Raw genomic sequence first — 22687 nt, forward strand, 5'->3', positions numbered from 1 at the left:
AGTTAGAGTAAACATACTACTAAAACTGAAAACATTCATACAACTGCTCTTTAATGTTTCTTCCACGGAGAGCAGTAAGGTTTTGGAATGATTTTTATTTCAAGTGATATTCCGCTCAGTTTTGTCCATTTTACTTGATCTCCACGGTGATTTCTTTGTTGGGACTACACACCTGGAATACAACAGGACTGACTTTCACACATTCCCCAATCTACATTCTCTGTTCAGTCAGCCATAAATATTTCCGTGGTGTAGTCTCTCACAAAAACCACTTATCTGGAATAAATCAGTACTGACTGATAAAGTCCTGTTCTTGGCAGTACATTCTCTTACTGAGCCTAGCAAGTGTTCAAAAGACAGTTAGGCAGACCAAATGGAATGGAGCGACTGGCTCACAGCACTGTTAAAAACACAAGTAGACATGCAAGTTCCATTTGGCTATTGACTGTGACTAAGTGACTCAGTGCAGTGGAGTGTTAAGGCAATACTGTCCACGGATATGGCTCAACTGACGGGAAAGAAAAGTTGGAGCAGCCTGACAGCCGTGTGTGTGTGTGTGTGTGTGTGTGTGTGTGTGTGTCAGCGGTGGGAGGCGTCTGCTGGCCCTGATGTTAGAGCTGTCATGAGGCTCTCATAGCTGAGGAAGGTGACCGCGTTGACCGGGAAGGCCCTAAGGCTGTTGAGAAGGAGGCCCTTGAAGAAGACACGCATGCCCTCCTCGCGCGCGCTCACGGCAATGCAGTGCAGCACACCCCGGTAGACTCGGCCGCCCGCACCCACCATCTGCAGCCGTGCCTTCACCACATCCATCGGGGTCGCAAAGGCCCACGTCACCACGCCGGCTACACCACCCGCCATCAATACTGCAAATGTACCTGTAGGGAAGGAACAAGTACAAGCCATGCTATATACTGGGGAAAAGCAAATATATCACTGTGACCATTGTGTTGCAAAAATACACTACTATTCCAATTATATAAATATAACAAAACAATGGTAATTTTATGGTAATTGTAATATTTCTCAGCATGTGCCAAGATCAGGTTTTTCATTTCCTTTGACTATCTGTGACTGGTTACCTGGTTTTCTGTCCTTGTCAGTCAGCATCCTGACAGTAAGCTCATAAGGCAGGAAGTAGAGTCCATAGCAAGGCACATCCCTCAGTGCCAGGGCCCACATTCCCCTGAAGAGCCCCCTGGCCCCCTCCTCCCTCAGGATCATGGAGACACAGTGCATAGGGCCTCGGTACTTATCCCCTCCCAAACCAGCCCGTCCTTTAGTCTGGCTCTGCAGGCGCACTTTCACCAGGTCTATGGGAGCCGTCACAAACACCTGCAGACAGACCAGTCTAGGATTAAAGGGTGGCTAATTCCAACCTGCTAAAAATATCTAGGGCCCTGTGCTAACAGAGCATAGTGTGACTATCTTCCTGCTTTGGCCATGTGAACCTTAAGCAAATTTATAAGAACCTAAAAGAGGAGAGACAGACTGACTGTAATCCAAATCACACATGTTAGCTGCTACTTACAAAGACAGCATAAGCAGAGGGGGATTCACATTTCTTGAACACATTTAGCTCTGGGCATGTATGTGAGCACTATGGACAAGACCTTGGCCGCAAACATTGATGAGTGGGCTCAACGCTCCCAAATGTCACATGATAGCTGTAGTTCATGCACAAGAGCTTTTCTTATTGATAGACTTTGCACTTTGACCGCCATTTAAATTAGGACCCATAATATTATAGTTTTTTGTTTTTACCACAAGAGTGTATTAGTATATAACACGCCCCATCTTTCCATCTCACCTGTGCAACACCTGAAAAGCATCCAGCTGTAAAGACAGCAGCTGCTGATGCATGGTTGCCTTGACTGCGGTCATTCCTCTGGGACTGGGTGAGGTAATCCAAGGCATTGCTATAGGAACCAAAGAGCACGGAATTGCTGATGGCAACAGACAAGACAGGGAATGCCATGCCCTTAAAAAAGCCATGGACCTGATTGTAAAGGAACAAAGCAGCATTAAGAAAGATTGGACATGCTAATAATTTATTAACCTTTATGATGACTTGGTTGCAACATAACCAACCTATCTCTGAATGAAAATACAAACTAACACAAATATTCATTCATTCAGGAAATGTTTTATATGGAACTTAAGTAAAATTTGCTACTGTGCAAAAAGGGTTGAGAATGCACTGCTGAACACTTACCCCTTCATGTGTGTATGTCTTTTTGACACAATCAAATATCCCTTTGTACTTGGACTGGGTCTGAATGCGTACCTAATAACATACAATGACAATTTTACTGGAGGCAGACTAAATGATACATATTCAAGGTTGTATTTGTGATTTGAATGGCTGTCCCAACCTTTACTGTGTCCATTGGATGTCCCACAGCTAATCCTAAAGCACCTGCAATTAATTAATTCCAGATGTAAGCAAAAATACTTTTAGAATTTCTGAAAACACTGTGTATTAAATTAAGAAACTGCTCTATCATTACACAGCCTGACTGTTGCGGAATCTCTTGAAAAACAGCTAAAGAAATGTATTTGGCCAATTTGACAGGAATTTTACCTGAAACCCATCCTGCAGCAAACTCTACAAGAGGCATGCTGGCATTCAGTCATCGACACAGCTCAGGATAATGATGATGTCCGCCAAAGGTCTTCAAGACGTGGCAGCTGAATACTGTAGAAAGAAAAAAAGTTCACTGTTTTCGCCATGTCGCTCGACTTCGGCTACAATCGACGGTTTTATTGTGCTTAAAAAAAACTAGTTTACAAATCCATGACAATTCACCGCTTGCAAAGTTCAACGGTGAGAAGGTGATCTTTGAGCCGAGATTCTCTGAAGGTGTAATGTAAATATGTAGCTAACCTAATTGCGCGTTTTTAGAGGTCAGCCTTGGTCAGCAGCATAAAAGTGGTAGGCTACCATAATGTTATCAACGGTTTCAATTATCATTTTAATTGTTTAGTTTGGTTTAGGCTACCAGCAAAGCCCAACGACAAAGATAGCCTTTATCACACACAAATATAACGTTTATTGATCGGAATATTTGATAATGATGCAAAATGTTTCTACATACATCTGCAATGCAAAACTACAAAAGACTGGGCGGTTCCAGCGTCATGTCTTCATGCATTTTCAGTGAATTGAGCGAAATGATACCATACTGATTCCAGTTGGCTAAGTTGGTCCTGTATCTTTGTCCTTTTTATGCTGCGAATTAGCTAACTACCCTATAATGCAAGAATCACAGTAGGAGTATTTAGTCAAGTTAATAAAGTAAATAAAGTTGCTCACCACATTGTGAAATGGTCTACCACCGCCAGGTTAGAGTTTCATAAAATGTTTACAAAATGTTTAAGACTTTACAATTCTTCGAAATAAGGTACTACCAGTGCCACCCTGTGGCAGATATGTGGAAATGCTCGCTGATTATTCAGTTTTTTTCTACTTGATCAGAAAAGTAATAAATTCAATAGAAGCATTTCGTTTAAAGTTTATTAATAGCAAATGTATACCACAAGTTCAGTGGAACAAATTATTTAAAACATGCCATGTACAATGATTAGGAAATGAATAGTATTTACAAATAATTTAGAAACATTCTACCTTATAATTCCACACAGGCTATCAAACAATAAAGTAGGCTCTAGACATTTTTTTTTCACAGCATTACTAGCGAGTTGACACCCAGACTTTGAAGGGTTTGGGGGACATCACGGTCATCCCTTGGGTCTCAAGACTGGGCTCTACCCCATGTGGAGAGGAGAAGGTGAATCTCTGGAGGAGCGAGGTGAAGAACAGGAACAGCTCCATCTGGGCCAGCTGCTCTCCCAGACACATCCTCTTCCCTGAACATAACCACACACACAATGATGCCATGTCACACTGGCACACCATCCTATCAAGAGGATTTTGCATACACCTATGGAGCCTACAGTATGCTGGTGTTAAAAAAAAAAAAATTAAATAGAAAATCATGTTTTGAGAAGGACCAGTAGTGAAATACCTGCAGAAAAAGCAAAGAAGGCCTCTCTTTTCCAAAATAATCCCTGGCTGTCAAGGAAGTGGTTTGGATTAAACTTGTCTGGAGTCATCCATTTAGACTTGTCATGCAGCACCGAGGACAGACTGGTTATGACCACGGTCCCCTGGAAGAAGAAAGTATAGCTGACCTTGTCATTGGGTCATTCATGATTCAGCGCAGTACAAAAATGGCCGCCAGCAAACCATCTATAACCCGGTAACAGGAGCAAAAAAATGGAAGTGCCAACGCTAGTTCTGGCAGGAAGACTCAATGCTACGTCACTCAATCATTACTCCTGACCAATCACCAGTCTACGTCGGTCTTTATAATGACATCACTCCTGCACCCGCCCTGCTGCTTTCAGGTGCTGATTTTCGATATTCGTTAATTTCCATCATGCCTCCCTGAGTCTTTCTGGTTGAACTGAAAGAATGTCTGTCTGACACTGCTCAGTGCATACTAGCACAAATGATGACAACATTTAGAGCCTGTGACCAGTATAGACCTCTGGGATCAGATATCCTCCCAGCATTGTGTCTTGCCGTGCCACGCGGGGTGTACTGAACGGCAGGATACTGGCAACCCGCTGTGTCTCATGGAGAACTGCGTTGATATAGGGCATGTTGACTTTGTCTGCCAGGCTGGGTTGGCGAGACTGTCCCACCACTCTGTCGATCTCAGCTTGGACTGCCTCTGTAAAAATAAACACAAAGTTAATTTCAGAATAGCGTCACATTCCCACATGTCTTGCATAGGCTTCTAAGAATGTGTCTAAACAGAGTCGGTGTCACATGGTACTCACTCTGCACTTCTGGATACTTCATCATGAAGAGTAGAGCCCATCGTAGTGTGCTGGTCATGGTTTCAGTGCCAGCTTCAAACATGTCCAAGGTGCAGTATACCAGGTTTTCAACCCCGAAACCTGCCTCTCTGTCTTTCCTTCTCTGAGTGAAAAAGATTGATAAATTCAGTAGGGCAGCCGTTGAGGATGTCAGGATGATCAGGGGGTGACTTGCGGACTGATCACATCATCTGTAAGGATGTCTCATGCAGGCATGTACGCACAGACAGACATTTCCTACATGTTTAAAATAGATTCCAGAGATAGATTTAGCTTGCATCCACCTACACATGAACCATGAAATTACTTGTCTTACCTTATCTATCTCTCCTATGTAGGAGTCTATGAAGTCTCTGTGATGAAAAGGATCCCAGTCTTTCTTGTGTATCTCGATTTGTTTTCTCAGAAAGGCAGCAACCTTTGAGTAGTTGCTCAGTATTGTCTCTCGAGGTCCTGGGAATCGCTTCATGAGCCATGGACAAATATCATAAAGCTAAAAGATAAAAGGAAATATTCATTCAACATTCCTGCAGTATATAGTACTTGGTATGAAAATATTTCAACCAAAATCAGCCTTGCAACTAAAGCGGCAGTAGGGAGTTTTTGTTTGGTTGGAGATCGATACCAAAACTTGCTGCCAACAACATACCTCAAAAAGCAGCAAATTGCTGCCTAGTGTTGCTTTAAAGCATTCATGTAGTTATAACAATCATATCTTTAACAGCTTTAGACTAGCTGTGACACTACAACAGATTTGATCTTGTGTGACATGTGTGAACCCCAAAACACATCTGTTGTGAAATGAGCCAACACTAAGAGGTGGAGATTTGGTGATGTGTCACTTTAACAACCAAGGAATGTTTGCACGACAAATATTAACAGACCTGACCAAAAAAAGCACAATGGTTTCATGGTCATGGTTCATGGTCAATATAACCTAGAAACTGGCGATATGCCTGTTTTATACATCTCTTTGAAATGGTCTGGTATACATTAATTCTGTGCACAATAGGAAAACCTACCTGAGCAAGGGGTGTACGCACGAGTGAACCAGTTTCTGCATTAAGGTTAAGAAGTGTTTGAAAGTCGCTGGAACTGTTGTTGAAGCACTTTCCAAACACCAAAAATCCAATAACATTTGTCACAGCATTGGTGATCTTGGTATGAGGATCAAAGGCTACACCTGTAAGGAGGAACAAATACGTTTATAATCCTATACCTACATACATACATTCATTCATGTAAATATTGACTATTTCTGTAGGCTATATTTTAGAAATATATTCATTGACCTATCTCCTCTTGGATGGCCTCAGTCAGAAGTGCACACTCCCGCAGAATGTTCAGTTCCAGGGCTCTTCTGCCATCACCAAAGGGATAGATATGGCTGACTGAAAAGTGGCGTTGCCTTCTCCATCTATACCCATTGCTAGCAGAAATCCCTTCAGTATGAGATGGATGAGAAAATTCAATTAATGCAAATAATGAAAAATATTAATTCTAAGCAAGTCTTAGTTATTCAACATGGAAACTATTTCTTAAGAATTAATTCAGCTTCCCTAAAAAACAATCAATTTCTTTCTATGTCAAAAACATATTATCTAACAAGAGACAATTCCCTACAGACCTTATGATGGAGATTGAGATGTAGTTAAGGAAGATCACTAGAGTGTAATGATATTCTGTTTACATTGTTAAACTGTTTCTCAAAAAATATAAAACACACAATATGTTCAGATATCAATCAACTGAAACATCATTAAACAAGTTTAAAGGAACCGTATGTAAGAAATGGTTTTCAATTAATCATAAAATGGCCCTGATATGTCACTGGACATTAATAAATCATTTGCAGTTGCAGCCCTCAACTGATGTTGATGTTTTCATGTTGTGTTTTGGCCTAATGTGCCACCCTCCACCTATCTACTAATCACAAAGTCAGTAGTGTTTCGGCATCCGGGTTGCCAGCTCTGCCAGTCGGGGGGGATACACCGCTCTACAGTAGTTGTAGTACCAGTTTTGTCAACAATCTTACATACGGTTCCTTTAATTAAAAGAAAATACTCAACAGATTATTTACCTTCCATGTGGTATTTCATACAGACCTTTTCAGTATGAATGAAATATGGTTTTGTAATCTATACCAGTGTTTTTCAACCACTGTGCCGGGGCACACTAGTGTGCCGTGAGAGATCATCAGGTGTGCCGCAGAAAATTACCCAAATGTCACTCACTGGTCCAGAAAAGCAACTGTTGCATCAAAGAATTTATAACCACATGCTCTCATTGATTGTATGATTGCACTATTTGTGGTATGCAGGCATTGTACAACGGGGGCCCCATATCCAGTATTCACAGAATCATCACATATCCAGTTCATAACAACAATTAAATTAGATATAGTCACCTACAAATGAAACAGAGGGCGCTTGTTTTATTGAGCAGGTCTTGCATAGAAGCCATAATAAGGCCATATCTGTGTATTATTTGAAATTGTAGGCTATGGTATGTTTTATTTTTTCTTCACACAGGATGTTAGTGTGCCGTGGGACATTTTAAGTGTCAAAAGTGTGCCGTGGCACAAAAAAGGTTGAAAAACACTGATCTATTAATCTACTGCATTAACAAAGGCTTATTGTTAAACACTATTTATACTGTAACACAAATTGCAATCACTCACCGTTGCCTTTGAAGGCCTCATTAAGGAGAGGAGACACAGGGCGATCAAGGAAGTTGTCTCCTTGGGTAACCAAGACTTCATATGCCATCTTGAATCCTGACACATAGACTATCTTGATGCCACCTCTCCTGATGCTGAAAATATGTCCATACCATTGAGAAATCTGTAAACATCAACATATGTTTAAAGTGGTTGTAGTATATTATATGAAGAAACATAATGTTATCTGTACCAAATGGGAATGGTAAAATCTGTGTGCTCGAGACATTTCCCAATAAATAATGAATGAATATGAATATCGTTACACTCCACTAATCTTCCTTAACTACATGTCAATGTATTGACAAAAGCCCTCAGAATTCAATAAAAAATACCCCATTTATCTTGATTGAATATGAATGATAATTAATATGAAATGTAATATCTTAACCAGACAGACAATTATTCAATTAATTGTTGAACTCTGAACAAACACGTATTGTATGATAGGAAAACCTTTTTTCAGCATGTAATTTACACCATCAGTTTTTACATCATTAGCTTTTTACATAAACAAAATAAACATAAAAAAGAACAATATGATATCAGTACCTTATCTATAGTGTGATGACCAAAACCAACGAGGATATCATGCAAAAAAGGAATAACCCATGGTCCAGGAGGAAAATCTGAATTTCCTTTCTTCCGTGTTCTGATAAAGAGTAAAAGCAGACCAAGCATTAGCAAACAGGTCTTTGAGTCACACCAATCCAAAATAGCAGTAAAAAACATGGTGCAGTCTTTCATTCAGCACTGACTCAAGTGAACAACAGAGAAACAGACATGAGGTAGTCAAAGTCCAGTTCAGTCCAGTGTTTAACTCCTTCTTAACTGGACAGACCTCCAATTAATAGGCCCACACCCGTCAATGAAAATGTAAGTAGCTTATTACAGTAAGTATTAAAGTTATCAGTTTCTTGGGCGGACCATTTTCTGCTAAATGTGTCAGTTCTGCACTATAATGTAGCTTAATGGCGTCACTAAACAAAAGTGTCAGTGTTGGAAAGAAGGTATGGAAGGGCTTCACACTCTTGTGTAACCACCACTGAATGGCTTCCATGGCAACACTGCCCCCACCCCCACATACAAACACACAATAAAAACAACTTCAAGAAAGAGTGTTTTTTTTTTTAATAATTTTTTTTTCTTCAATAATTCTAATCAAACTGAAGACCAATTCCCTTAGAAGAAAGCTTGTAAATTAATCTGACATTTAAAGTTGTGAAAAGGTTAATCTGAACATCTAAAGGTGTGTAGTGTAGTAAAAGAAAACTGTCCTGTAAACCAGAAGATTTTGTTTGTCTATGGCAGTGGACAAGAAAACTTACAGTTTATTTCAGTTATGTGTAAAATAATCCATTAAACCCCACCAAGATAATAGCTGCAGCTAGCCTTACCACAGCCTAATTACAATCAAATCAAATTACAATCAAATACTAATCGTCTTGTCTTGGGTTAATCTATGGATACAAAATTGTTATAACCTGAATTTGACTGGAGGATACACATCAGATTGCACTTCCAAAAATGAATTTGTAGGCTACTCACTTAGTAGGCCTACCTCTCTGCCTCTTCAGTTTTTCAATGTACACCAGGGGTGCAAAACTAAAATTCTCTTTGTTCAGCTTGATCAACAAATAACCTATTCACTAGTGGAGAATCGCAAAAATCCTACAAAAAATGTGTTCAGTTAGGCCTAATATAGCTTAATGTGGTCATGACAAACACACACACACACACACACACACACACACACACACACACACACACATTTGAGACCAATAACTATGAGCATCAAAGGTGCTACGCAGATATTAAGATAACTTCTGTTATCACAATACAATGATGGCCAACAGGGTCTGACATTCTGGCAAATGAAGGAAAACTTCATTTCCCATGTTCACTTAGTTCCTGACCACATGTAGCTACCCTAGTGGAGACTCTAGAGACAGCACTTACAATTTATGTGACAATTTCTTGCACCACTGTTATCCAAAGCACGTTACAAAATACGAGAAATACAGTTACACAAATGAAAGTAATAGCCTAGGTTCGACTCCCTCGTAGAGCCCTTATAGATCAACGATTGTTTACTAGATAGTGAAGGCAGTTCAAGATACAACCGAGCTTGCCTGATAATGTGACTATCGCTCTTCCTTACTGATGTCGTTGCTATGACTTGTCTGTACAGCTGTATAGTATTTGTATTCAGCTAAAAGTCATTGTTAACAGAAAATGTCTGTGAAATCCAATAACACGATTGTTCAGGAAGATTGATTTACTGTCAGGCGATATTTGGGGCGACTATACAGTCCGACTTTGGGCTGTTCAAGACCGGGCCGTCCTCTGAACACATACCATTGGTCAACTGTATGCTCACTGGCGTCAACTTCCACTAGAATTGGTTGTAAAAGTAGTCAATCAAAACAATGAAGCGCTTGGGATATATAAAGCAAGGAAACCCTCCGTTCTGTGAGATTCTGCAGATGAGCTGAAAGTTGCCAGTGCAGTCTAGAAGAAAGGAGTTGAAAAAACTGATAACGCTCACTAACATACACATTACCACACAGAAATATTTAGTTGCTGATACTGTCATTTATAACGAAAAATAGTTTAATCGAGAGGAATCTCTCCTCCAAACATATGTTTTGATTTTGTAATACGTTAGCTAGCTAGATAACAATCATCACGGCTAGCTAACTGAAGTGACGCTGGCGGTTTTAACGTTAGCTTTGCATACATTCTATCGTGATTTTGTAACCCTTCAGAGTCGACTGCTTTTCTTGTCGATGTTGAGTATAAGTCGAGTGAGTCTAAAGGTAGTGTCGCTTTAAGAGGAGGCGGAGAAAGCGCCGCTGATGTGTTGAGAGTGCTGGGTATTCTAGCTACAACATTGACCGTATGTGTGCTTTTTTCCTTCAATGGAACTCTGTCTCGATGTTTCATGATTTATTCATGACTGTGAGAGGAACGTGACGTGCAGAGGCGGGTAATTTATATACACATTGTAGACTGACCTGGAGGCGGGTTCACGCATAGAGAAGGTGGGTATCCACTACTGTTCACACTTGTAATGTAGCCACATAGCTACAACGTTACCATAACGTCTTCAGAGCCAACACCACCTGTTTTCATTTTCACTGCTGTATTAGAAGAGTTGGTTACTTGTCGGGACTTGTATTGCTTTGATGCTATTACACTCGTGTTCCTGTTTTTATGGTTCTTCCGTGCATTGTTAGATTGCAATACTAGCATAATTGTTTTTACTGATAACATGAGAGATGTGTCCACTCGGAATCTACATCATGTTGATGATTGTGTGAATTTGTGTTTTATGTTTTAGGTCAATGTCATACCATATGTCAGCTGTGTTGCAAGGAAGATGATAGAGATGTCTGTTGACAAAGAGACTGTTTTGCCACCACAGGGGAGATCAGTTGGCTCCCATCAGCAATCCATGAGTAGCTTTAATAATAATAATTCGTCAGGGGAGACTCCTGCCAAACACATTAGCAAGGATGGCAGTGCTACAGAAGTTGAGATGGGCAGCACAGCAAACACAGTGGAGGTTAAAACCTCGAACACCAAGGATCTGGAACAAAGTGACGTTCAGGCCCAGGAGTCTAACAGCGGCCTGCAGCACAACGCACAACAGCCTAAGGTCAACAAGCGGCGCAGCACTATGAGCACTGGGTTCAAGCACCCCATCTTTGGAAAGAAGCGTCGACGTGCCAATTCAGAGAGCAATCCCGTCCTTCCCACCAACTTCCAGTTGGGTGGCAACATCTTTGACCCGCTCAACCTCAATAGCCTGCTGGACGAGGAAGTGAACCGAGCACTGAACGCGGAGACGCCTAAATCCTCCCCCTTGCCGCTCAAGAGCCGTGATCCTGTGGAGATTCTTATCCCCAGGGACATCACAGACCCCCTGAATCTTAACTGCGGGGCCAAAAGAAACACGGGTGACCTGATATCGCCCCTGAAGAGCAGCGGGCGGAGACGACACCGCAACCGCCACCACGGAGGTGCCGGAGGAGGGCCGGCCGGTTTGGGCGTTGCACAGCTGGATTTTTCGGAGGCCGAGAGGTCAGTAGAGGGGGCGCCCGCTACCGCAGAGGGCGTGCCCTCGTCCTCTTTATCGCACCCTCTGCCTGGGGTCTCCGCAGGCAGCACTCTCCCCGAGGGCGCCGCCTTGCTGAACACCTCGCCGTCCACAGACCACAACCCCTCCACGGTCAACAACCCCGGTGAGGACCTGAGGACCTCCAGCGGGCCCAGTGTGAAGCCCCAGCCTGCTCAGAGACTCAGTGGCGGTCATGCTGTGCCAGCTGATGGCTCGGACGTCGCATTGGCACCCACCGCGGCAGGCCCGGCTCTTCCACATTTGCCCGGTCGCCAGCGTAAGCGCCGGCGTGTATCCAGCAGGTCTGACAACTCTCGGGCGTCGTCGACAACCCCAGCCAAACAAGCCAGACCGGAGAAAGGCAGGCGAGCGCCTGGCCCGGTCAAGCACGGCCAGCCTTTCCAAACCCCGGTGGTGACCTCAGGGTCAAGGACAATCAGTCGGCGGATGCCCCCCAATCACCGTGGCACCAACCAGCAACCGAAGAAGAAGTTCCAGTACGGTAACTACACCAAATACTATGGCTACCGCAACCCAGGGGTGAGCGATGACCCACGGATGGACTTCCTAAGGCCCGAGTGGTTCCAAGGCAGAGTCGTGCTGGACCTCGGATGCAACACTGGCCACCTAACCATGTTCATCGCCAAGCAGTGTCTACCTAGCCGGATTGTAGGACTGGACATTGATGGTGGGTTGATCCACGCGGCCAGGCAGAACATCCGATATTACCTCTCAGAGATCCAGGCCCGCGAGGCCCGGCGCAACGGCACCGAGGACCAACCGCAGAGTCGCGGAATGGATGACCTGAAGGATGGCATGCTCGAAGAGCAGAGAGAGCAAAGAAAGGATGCTGTGGAGGAGGGCCGACGAGGGAGGCCAGGGGCGGATAGGGGTTTGAAGTCAAACCGAGAGGAGAGTGGCGGGAACTGTTTTGAACAGAGACAGAGAGAGGTGGAGAGGAGTAACGAGCGAACGAGTGATAAAAAGGAGGGGGGCGATGGTGGAGGAGGAGGACCCCCAAAAGGGAGTCACACCTTCCCTGTGTCTCTTCGCATCTCCCGAGGCCCCATTGCTGCTCCGCCTCTCCCAAAATCACCCAGCCAACAGCAGGGAAGCTTCCCTGCTAACGTCTCCTTTGTCACAGTAAGACATGGTGCCTTTTTTTTGTGTCCCACTGCACACGCTATGCTGTTTTGACAACCACAGTGCTAATTTCCTGAAACAGGCTATTTAATAAGCCATTTAATTTTGTATTGTACACATACTGAGACGAGGGATTAAAATCCCTCAGTATTTGTAAACGGATATGGAAATGGTTTTCATTGTACATTAACTTGTTTGAAATGTTTTTGGTTGGGCCCAACATCTTTTTTCCTCTCTCCACAGGGCAACTATGTGGTCGAGAATGATCAGTTTCTGCTCACTCAGAAGGAGGAGTATGACGTGATCCTCTGTCTCAGTGTCACTAAGTGGGTCCACCTGAACTGGGGCGACGCAGGCCTGAAGAGGCTCTTTCACAGGGTCTACAGACACCTGCGGCCCGGGGGCATCTTCATACTGGAGCCGCAGCCCTGGAGCTCTTATGGCAGGAGGAAGAGACTAACGGTGAGGAAGTCAAGTCAGACTAACTGATCAGACAGCCAATCATCATTTTTGACTGTTAGAAACGATTGTACATTGTCATCTCAGTCAACAGTGCTGCGATGAGTAAGAGTAGCGATTTACTGCAGGTATTTGTTGAGGTTGAAAAACTGCCGTCTTGAATGTTGTTTGTTATGAAGTGCATGCATTTTTCATAAATTGAGGAATAGATTATTTACCAAAAAACACGTGCAAAATATATGAAAAAGAGGATGTTCTTTCCTGTGGTAGCTTGGAGGAGATGCAATAAGTCAGTGTAGGCCAAAAAAGGATCAATAAGTCAGTGTATTCCAAACTGGAACAGGCTGTAGTTTCTGTGCAAGCTATGTCTGGTGGCAACATGGGCCCTCTTCGGTGTCTAGTGGGTAGTCTTTCAAAGCACCGCAGAGCCTTTCATTCCTGGATTGCTCAGGACCAAGCTGCTATCCACAGAGAATTTATGCTTTTTGAAGTCAGGATTGCATAATTTTGTCTCTTCAGTCTGTGTTGCATTTGCTGATTAAGGATACAAAATCTGCACAGTGTTCTTTTTTTGTAACTTTCCACAGCACTTACACAGCCTACTTTTCCACCTTGTCTTCCAGGACACCATCTATAAGAATTATGTAAACATACGCTTAAAGCCAGATGACTTCTCCACGTACTTGACCTCAGAGGTGGGCTTCAACAGCTATGAGCTCATCGGAATACCGATGAACCTGTCACGAGGTAAGCTATTCCAATGACTCCCAGAGTTCTTGATAATTGTATTTGTTATTTTACAGTGTGGTGGGGTATTTCACAGAACAGAGCGACCATTATCTAAATGACAGTGCTGAATGCTGAAATTGTTTAGCCTACACTCATATTTTATCATCAAGTGCAACAGGGTGTGTCTCTGTGTGGGTGTGTCTGTGTGTGTCACCAAACTTACTGAGGTAATTTCCTGCTTTAAGAAACAAATAGGTCCTCATACTGTACAATGCAATTTCCTTAAACAGCTAAAAACACCACATAAAATATTAAAAACAATTCTGTAGATGCAAGCTAAATCCTTGTTAGATGCAAATATGTATAACAAAACACAAATGAATATAATAAATGTCTAATAACCCTCAATTATTCAAATGTCTCACTGATGCCATAATTAGAGAAAGATGCGTGCATCCAACCAACATTGCAGTGTACAATGTACAATTGTAAATTCTTGAATCTTGAATCTTGAAGTGACGATTCTAGAAAAATGTTGATGGGCTGGCCAGGTTGGGGCACAGACTCAGAGGGGTAGCACATAAACATAACGTTAAAAGTAAAACAATACATGTGTAATCCTTAGATTCAACACTGAATTATGAATTATTAATATCCAAACTCTTAATGTTAAAGACAAATTGAAAATAAACAATTTGACATATCAAGTAGCAAATAACTTTATGTTGAACATCTGAAGCAAATAACTTTATAGATGCAATGCAAAAAAAAGAAAGCTTTTTTCAAGTAGAGCAGTAGCCAATTAGAATAAAAATCTTCACCATATATAGGCTAGATGTTCATGGATAGAAAAACTTCATTACAATGCTAGAGTGACTCTTGAGTGACCATGCTGACAAGACCAACTATCACATCTCTGGTGGGGTGGCACTTGGTATGGCCAACGGGATTCTCAGGGTGGTGCTCTACAGAGGTAAAGGTACATTAGAAAACAAGATGATGTACATTTGATGTAGAAGATGAAGATGTCTATCTGTTCAGACCAGGGGTGGACAGTAACTAAGTACATTTACCTGATTACTGTATGAATGAATAATGATTTAAATTATATTATTGCATCAATTTGAACAGTTGCAAAGTTATGAAAAAAAGGTCAAATGTTTTTGTTGGATGTAAGGAACTAAATGTATGTCCTATGACTGACCAAAGGATGTATACCTTATACCTAAATAAAGTGTTGAAAATAAAGTCCTCTGCAATGTCTGCAGCAAGGAATTTGCATATCACCGGAGTTCATCAACTCTATAGTCGCACATCAATGCAAAGAAATAAGTGTTGACATTGAGGGGAGTGTTAATTTATTTTCATTGTGTCCCCTAGGTTATACTTCTTCCCAAAGCACTGTTGAATTTATTTCCTCAGCATATATATTAGGTCATATCATAGATTATTATGGCCAGTGAAAATAATAATGAAAGAGTTTTTGAACTTTAATGTCACTAATGCTGATTATTCAATGATTCATTTGAATTTAAATATTTAAAATACTTTCACAGCAAAAATTATATATGCGATTAATTTAGATTAATTAATCACAGAGTATGTAATTAATTAGATTCATTTTTTTAATCGATTGACAGCCCTAATTACAATACATTAAAAAAGGACAAATACTTGTACTTCTGAATACTAAAGTATTTTTCAAAGCAATAAGCAATAAGTCTCTTATTAAAACTTAAGTAAAGGAATTGTGTACTTCTCCACCTCTGGTTCAGACTGCAATGAAGTTATCTTCTATCCTGTAAAACTGGGCAGGCAGAAGACTCAATTTTACTCCCATGCAGTCAAATATTTCACTTAATTGTTTGGCAAAGTTTGACTTGCCAGTGGCCACTGCCCTTTTAATGTCACTTTGTGGTAATTAGATACGAGAATTCTGTCATCTGTTTCATCCATTTTATAAATATCTTTTTACCTTTCCTAGGTTTTCAGAGGCCGATCTATCTATTTCACAAAGGACCGTCTAGGAAGTGACCGTAAAAATCGGTAAAAATCAAGAACCCTGGAGAAGACATTGGATTTGTTTGGGCTACATCATGTCTTCACAGGTTTTGGGACATCAGATTGGTTGACAACAGATTAAAAAAAAATTTGGAAACGGGGACCAAAAGAGGAAGTCAAGCAAATCTTTGTAATTGGACATCTTTTCAACATTACATTATTGCACTGAAAGGAAATGGCTAACTCAGCTCTGTGAAGATATACAGGAGGGACAACTTTTGAAATGTGTGGGAGCTTTTGAAAAGACTAAAGGAAGGATGAGAGACAAACGGGTCTCTTCCTTTTGTGTCATACTTTGTGTTATAATCAGTTTGTTTTGAACTTGTTTGTCGCTTTTTTGTAACAGACCTGAAGACCAGTGACAAGCACAGACTCAAAATTATTAATCCTTTCCCCCTCAAGTTATCAAATATTTGTAATCCTACCAATACTTTTTTTGTCATGTTCAATTTTGTTTTGTTCAATTTTGTTTGTTTTTGTGATCAACATGCTTCACTTCATTTTATATTTTTTTTGCTGATGGTGAAAGTCATTTGTGTGGTTCTTTGTGTTTAGTTGATTTTGAGAAAGTTAATTGCTGTTATAGAAGTCTAAAGTGATAATGAGAAGTTTGCCACCATTTTAAAATTTAAAATAGCGTTTATTTATGGCTGGTACCATGGGTGGATGCAGGGACACTTTATTTTCCCCCCATCATCCTAAAAACGCTTAAGTAGGCTACTTAACATACCAGGACAAAGTGCTTGTTTTGTTTTTATAAATTAACAGATGTACACTTTAAAGCAAATTTTAAAGCAACATGGTTGACCAAATAATTAGATCATTTTAGTAAACTCTTTTTACGGTTAAGATTTTGAGACATGCATTCTACAGTACTTCACAATAACTTTCGTAAGGTCGTCAAAGTGCATCAACTATAGCACAATCCACCAAGCCAACATATCTATAACTTATCCATCATAAAAGCTGAGCTATATATTATCACCTGGCTCAAGTGCAATATGCTCATTTGGCCATGAACATGACCGGATAAAGTATTATATTAAAGCAGCTATCCAATTGCATGTTTTTGTATTTAAAAAAAAATATGGATAATAGTTGAATAGCTAAATGCCCAGTTCATTTATATTTTCTTATTCCAAATATTTCATGATTCTAATTGGCAATTTCCAGATGTATTTAAAATACTCAATGTTGATCATATATAAACCTTAAATTGAACAGGTGCAGCAGTTCCAAGCCTTGGTGTGTTAGCGGCTAGCAGTGGCGACATTTGACCCTTTCTCAGTAGCACACTATTGCTTTGTTTAATTAGCAAATAAAGCAGACTCTTTGTGCTCTGACACTCCCACCCCCCAAATCACCGACTGCCGCTTTGGTTTCAAGACGGCCTTGGCATGCAGGTCCACTCCCTGACAGTTGATGACATGGAGAGTTGTGTTTTTGTTGTTCAGGAAGAAAACTGATTTGATATTTAGACGAAGGTTAGAAGCTTGATGGACATTTTGAATGTTAAATATGAAACAAGAGCACTGAGTTGGGTGTTCAGTTTTCCAGAGACGTTCATGTGAGCCTCCAGGAAGACTTTGACAGTTATCGTTTGTTCTTCCACCGTTCAATTTGCACTGACTTGGGATAAACACACACAGACGGCTCACATGTCTTTGGTGTGTGTGTGAGACTGCCCTTGAATCAGCTGGTCACATTTTTATAGACTATTTTTAACATGAAATTTTTGGAAATGGTCTGTCGGAAATTTAATGTGAGAAATAAGACCTTTTGTCTTTCAAATTAGGTCAATGTCTGACCTGATGCACTCTATCTGTTGAAGAGGCGATAAAAAAATGATTTTGAAAATAAAAATAATCTCAATTGGAGACTTGTATTTTTTTTACATGCTTAGTTATGAAGTAATTTTTCATACCATTCAATTCTGAAGTTAGTGTTAGCTATAGCTTCATTTCATGAAGGTCATTATGTAACATTGAATTTATTATTTTGGTTTTTGACATGAGAACCAATATGACACATTACATTGAATATAGGTGACAAGGGAAGTGGGTGACAGGAGAAAGTATAAACCTAAAGTTTCGATCACTAGTTGTAGTCTTCACTGTTGACTATTTAATGAACACTTTGTATGTCAGTATGCCTCATAAGCGAGGAGAGCAGCCATTCCTTGAGGAGAGAGTTGGTTTGTGGGCTGATCTTACATCTGGTAATTAAGGGCTGCTGTGGCAGATGGCAGCAATTTTAAAGCCAATCAATGTCTTTAATTAATTGTGAAGCCTGGTGCATTGAAGCATACCCCAGCCTCCCAGTAAAAGCTACTCCTGCTCTTTGGTCTACCACCGTGTGTGTTGGCCTTGCCCCTATGAACATGTGGGCATGCAGTGTATTTCCCCTTGGCTTTTTCCCCATGGCATTTTGAGGAATGCAAGGCTGGGTAGAAGTGCTACATATTGCCTGCAGGGGGCGTAATCAGCATTTGGAGTACCGTAATTTTCTGTCTGGTGTTTTAAACAAAATTCCAAGTGTTTCTCCTTCCTAAGACAAGACAGGTATGTTATTTTGAAGTTAGATTCAGTGGATGTGTATTTGTAGTGTTAGTAGGGCATCCAATTTAACGCACTCTTTTTGCAGGTCCACTTTCAAGATCTCTGAATTAGGTCACTGCCACAGTTGATAAATCACCTTTTGTTTCTACCCTAAACACTTCAAGTAAGTATATGAATTATCTGTGCTATATGGTGTTTATACCTTGCTCAATTAGTTGAACCACAGGAATATGTTACAATAATAATTATTGTGTATTTATGGTGGTCATTTTCATTTTATTTATAACTGTTTTTGTGTTTATGTCAGGTGTTCATTAGAAAGGAAATATGCACAAGATTACATGTCATAGGAATATGTGTAAAATGGCATCATGGCGTAACAGTACTTTTTATTTGGCATATGCATTGCATCAGAGAATTCTTTCTGGGGTTTAGTAACAGAATGCGCCCACAAGAGGGTGCTGCAGGTCCACCAGCAGACTGCCCCTCTACCCTCAGCAGTATCCTCATGAAAGCAGGAACATGTTAGCTGAACTTGGTCAGTTAATACAACCTCCATAACATATGTGTGTGCATTATCTGAAGCCAAAGCCACTATATATTTTTTGTTTAATTAGAGAATTACACTTGGATTCCCTCGTGTCAATCCGATTTCAGGATCTGATATGTTGATAATGCCCCTGGCCTCTGGGTAAGAAACCTGATGAGTGCCAGAGGTCCAGTAAGAGAACCCCTCTTATTGATCGGAGATGCTGCAAATGGGGAGGCAGTGAATTTGTTGACTTGAGAGTACCGAATATTGATCCTGAGAACCGTAGATGGTTTTAGCTCTTTTTATACAGCTGTTTTAGCCTTTAAGCTGAAATATGGGACTGTCTTGGCCATCTGTTTTCACTTCTCATTGAGTTACTAGCTTTTCCTTTTATTATTCCTCTGCCATTGGAGTCTATATATGGCAGCCCATAGAACACCTGGCTAAAAAGTGCTGAAATTTGGCAGAAAGTTTCGGGACACTCCACTGACCACTCACGCTAATTTACGGATCTCTAAAACCAGCCGTCTAGCGCCACCAACGGGTAAAAATTTGGCCGAAAATTGAACCGTTGGGTCTAAAGTTATGAAATTCGGCGCACTGATTCAGGACCGTCCAATGATCAAGCACCGTTGGAATCTCTGGACCGACCTGAGTTCAATGACTCCTATTATGTCACTTTCCGCCATATTGGACCTCCGATATTGGATTTAGTCCAAACTCTACGAAAAGTTTCAGCGGTTACAAATTTCATCCGATTTTCACAGAACTTGGCGGAGATCTTCAGACCGAGCTGCACAAACGATACTTGTCAGATTTTTTAATTTCAAGTTTATTTGCCTGTGACAGTCAATCACACATGTCGACGATACCACCTAACAGGAAGTGGGCTAACATCTCGGCTACACTTTAATGTATGAAGTCCAAACTTGGTACAGGGACTTGGTATCTGATTGTGAGGACACACTAGGAAATTGGCATCATTTGGCCTCTATAGGGGGTGCTGCAATACAGGAAGTGAGTTCATATCTCAGCAATGCTTTGATGTACAAAGTCCAAACTTGGTACAGGGACTTGGGACCTGATTGTGATGACGCACTATGAAATTGGCATCATTTGGCCTCTATAGGGGGCGCTGCAATACAGAAATGAGCTCTTATCTCAGCGATGCTTTGATGTAGAAAGTCCAAACTTGGTATAGGGACTTGGTACCTGATTGTGATGACGCACTAGGAAATTGGCATCATTTGGCCTCTGTAGGGGGCGCTGCAATACAGGAAGTGAACTCATATCTCAGCAAAGCTTTGATGTACTAAAGCCAAACTTAATACAGGGACAAAGTAGCTGATTGTGAGGACATGCAAGGAAAGCCGTCTCATTTGGCCTCTAGGGTTGCTGTAATAAGGAAAGTGAGCTCACATCTCAGAACCTCTTTGGTGTATGAAGTCCAAACTTGGTAGAGGGACATTGTAGCTGATTGTGAGAACGCACAAGGACATTGGTGTAATTTGGCCTCTAGGGGCACTGTAACAAAGTAAATTAGCTTATTTCTCAGCCATTCTTTATTCAATTGCCATCAAACTTGCTGTGAGTGCTTGCTCATGCCATGGCAACGCCATTCCTGCTATAGCTCACTGCTAAGCCCCCACATTGCTGCTTGCAGCTATATTAGTATTTAAAATAGTTGACCTCTTTGAGTTTGTGCTAAATATTTAGTAAGTGTACATTTTCACAGCCATATATCAAACCAGGACACTTGACCAGTCACTCAGGTCAACCATGCTGATTAGGATTTTACCATTGACCGACTAGGCCTCCCCATGACTAGCTTATTGCTTTTCTGGGCTACAGTGTTTTTTGTTTTGTGTGTGTATGTATGTATGTGTGCGTGCATGTGTGTGTGTCTGCATGTGTGAGCCTGTGTGTATGTGCTGTGTTTACAGGCCTGAGTGTACACTTGTCTGTCTGTCTGTCTGTCTGTCACCCTGTTAATAATTCATGTTCCCTCCCTTGCGTTGTGTTCACACTTCACCCCAGCCATGCCTCTGTGTGTCTCTCACTCCTGCTGTAATTTAGTGACCATGAATATTTCATCTGGACTTCGCCTTGCTTGCTGAGGAGGCCAATTCGGAGTGAAATCTGAAAGAAGAAGAAAAAGGGGGAAAAAGAAAAGGGGGGAGAGAGAGAGAGAGAGAGCGAGTTGAGACACTCTTGAGGCACTCTCTGTACACTGTTGCCTTGAGGAAACCTCGCCAGGCAGCCCAGGCCGGCGGCGCACCATCCCTCTCCACGGCTCCAGCCGCCACACAGCATACAGTATCCTACCACACTAGAGCTCGTTACGTAACATGCGAGTGAGCGAGGCGTCAAGTGCTAAACAGGTCAGCCCAATTAAGGGCATCTACTGCCAGAGAAAGTCGTCCACTGCTAACCAGGCATCCAGGCGTCCCCTTAGTCATGGGCATTCGTAAAAAGGCGCTGGCATCAGCAGCGTTGGTTTAGCAGCAGAGCAGGTAGCCATGCGTACGGCCAGCGGGATGTCTCCGCCACTTATGGAGTTCACAGCATGTGCCACTTACAGTATGATGTGGATGTAGGAGATTATTTTTTAAAAAGCTGACTGGCATAAATGGGAGGTTTCTCCAGCCCAGGTCGCTGAGACATTTCTTCTCTGCAGTTTCATCGTTTTTTCGTTGTATCCATGAAATATCTTCAAAATCCTCATCAGTTCCCACATTTACTGCATTCTTTCACTTGGATGCGAAATGCAGAAAATCCACAAACGGTTTTTCATTATATCTGCTTGGCTAACCATGATGTTCCATGAGAATTGAGTGCCAGACAGTTCCACAGAAATGAAGAGATGACTATTCTTTTGATCTGAGTTTTCCCAGGTGCTGCTAAGGGCTGGATGCCACTGCAGGCTGATGTGGTGGGAACAAAGTGCTTGCCAGGCCCCTAATGTGAACGTAATTAAGTGTGTACTTAATTTGGTGTATCACACAGAGAATGGCTGTAAAGAGAGAGAGGGACTGACTTTGTGTGTGTGTGTGTGTGTGTGTGTGTGCATGCGTGCATCACACAGGGAGTGACTATAGTGGGAAAGGGACTGACTGTGCGTGTGTGTGTGTGCGTGCATGTGTGTGGGTGTGTTGTTCGAGCTGCAGGTTGGATCTGGGCCCTCCTCCCCCTCACCCTGGGGGAATAGGAATGTGTTCATCATTGAGAATTGCTTTATTGCTGCACCATTGCTCCGTGGTCGGGTGTAGCGGGCATGACGACCAAGAGGAGGTGGGGGAGGAAGTGGAGGAGGAAGAGGAGGAGGAGGAGGGTGGGTGGTGAGCGTGGCTCTGTGCAATTACAGAAGCGATGATGCAGAGACTTTGAAGCTCACCGCCCCCATCAATCTGGCCCGAGTGGTATAGTCCTTCATCTTAAAGGCAAAGCCTGTGCTGCTGTCCATGCCCATATGGTTCGGG

The 22687-nt window shown here is 41.8% G+C and overlaps 3 protein-coding genes across 3 annotated transcripts; 1 reads left to right on the forward strand and 2 right to left on the reverse strand.

The window, feature by feature from the left end:
- Positions 1–18: 18 nt before the first annotated feature.
- slc25a45 (solute carrier family 25 member 45) lies at positions 19–3400 on the reverse strand. Its single transcript, XM_076274832.1, has 7 exons — positions 3314–3400; positions 2582–2695; positions 2373–2416; positions 2213–2284; positions 1808–1996; positions 1080–1332; positions 19–875 (listed from the first exon to the last, which is right to left on the reverse strand). Exons 2-7 carry the CDS (start codon positions 2616–2618, stop codon positions 580–582), a joined length of 891 nt encoding a protein of 296 aa, XP_076130947.1. The 5' UTR covers positions 2619–2695; positions 3314–3400; the 3' UTR covers positions 19–579.
- A 173-nt stretch (positions 3401–3573) lies between these two features.
- LOC143111304 (cytochrome P450 2J2-like) lies at positions 3574–7718 on the reverse strand. Its single transcript, XM_076273512.1, has 8 exons — positions 7565–7718; positions 6177–6326; positions 5907–6067; positions 5201–5377; positions 4846–4987; positions 4549–4736; positions 4026–4167; positions 3574–3867 (listed from the first exon to the last, which is right to left on the reverse strand). Exons 1-8 carry the CDS (start codon positions 7650–7652, stop codon positions 3692–3694), a joined length of 1224 nt encoding a protein of 407 aa, XP_076129627.1. The 5' UTR covers positions 7653–7718; the 3' UTR covers positions 3574–3691.
- A 2376-nt stretch (positions 7719–10094) lies between these two features.
- Positions 10095–16623, forward strand: mepcea (methylphosphate capping enzyme a). Its single transcript, XM_076273973.1, has 5 exons — positions 10095–10647; positions 10947–12869; positions 13113–13331; positions 13952–14075; positions 16042–16623. Exons 2-5 carry the CDS (start codon positions 10986–10988, stop codon positions 16089–16091), a joined length of 2277 nt encoding a protein of 758 aa, XP_076130088.1. The 5' UTR covers positions 10095–10647; positions 10947–10985; the 3' UTR covers positions 16092–16623.
- Positions 16624–22687: the final 6064 nt, after the last annotated feature.

The sequence above is a fragment of the Alosa pseudoharengus genome, unplaced genomic scaffold, assembly GCF_046254945.1.
Source record: "Alosa pseudoharengus isolate Yale_2024_CS ecotype anadromous, Long Island Sound unplaced genomic scaffold, YU_APseudo_1.1 YU_APseudo_1.1_scf_8, whole genome shotgun sequence".
NCBI classification, from domain to species: domain Eukaryota; kingdom Metazoa; phylum Chordata; class Actinopteri; order Clupeiformes; family Clupeidae; genus Alosa; species Alosa pseudoharengus.

Bases quoted from the DNA above. Each gene is read 5' to 3' on its own strand.
- slc25a45 (XM_076274832.1), bottom strand. From the start codon at position 2,618: ATGCCTCTTGTAGAGTTTGCTGCAGGATGGGTTTCAG. The intron at 1,997-2,212 runs GTAAGTGTTCAG...CTTTACAATCAG, and splicing joins AGACATACACACATGAAGGG to GTCCATGGCTTTTTTAAGGG. The intron at 1,333-1,807 runs GTGAGATGGAAA...GTCTGTCTGCAG, and splicing joins GCTTTTCAGGTGTTGCACAG to GTGTTTGTGACGGCTCCCAT.
- LOC143111304 (XM_076273512.1), bottom strand. From the start codon at position 7,652: ATGGCATATGAAGTCTTGGTTACCCAAGGAGACAACTTCCTTGATCGC. The intron at 6,327-7,564 runs GTGAGTGATTGC...CTCATACTGAAG, and splicing joins TGAGGCCTTCAAAGGCAACG to GGATTTCTGCTAGCAATGGG. The intron at 4,737-4,845 runs GTGAGTACCATG...TTATTTTTACAG, and splicing joins GAAGTATCCAGAAGTGCAGA to AGGCAGTCCAAGCTGAGATC.
- mepcea (XM_076273973.1), top strand. From the start codon at position 10,986: ATGATAGAGATGTCTGTTGACAAAGAGACTGTTTTGCCACCACAGGGG. The intron at 12,870-13,112 runs GTAAGACATGGT...CTCTCTCCACAG, and splicing joins CTAACGTCTCCTTTGTCACA to GGCAACTATGTGGTCGAGAA. The intron at 13,332-13,951 runs GTGAGGAAGTCA...CTTGTCTTCCAG, and splicing joins GCAGGAGGAAGAGACTAACG to GACACCATCTATAAGAATTA.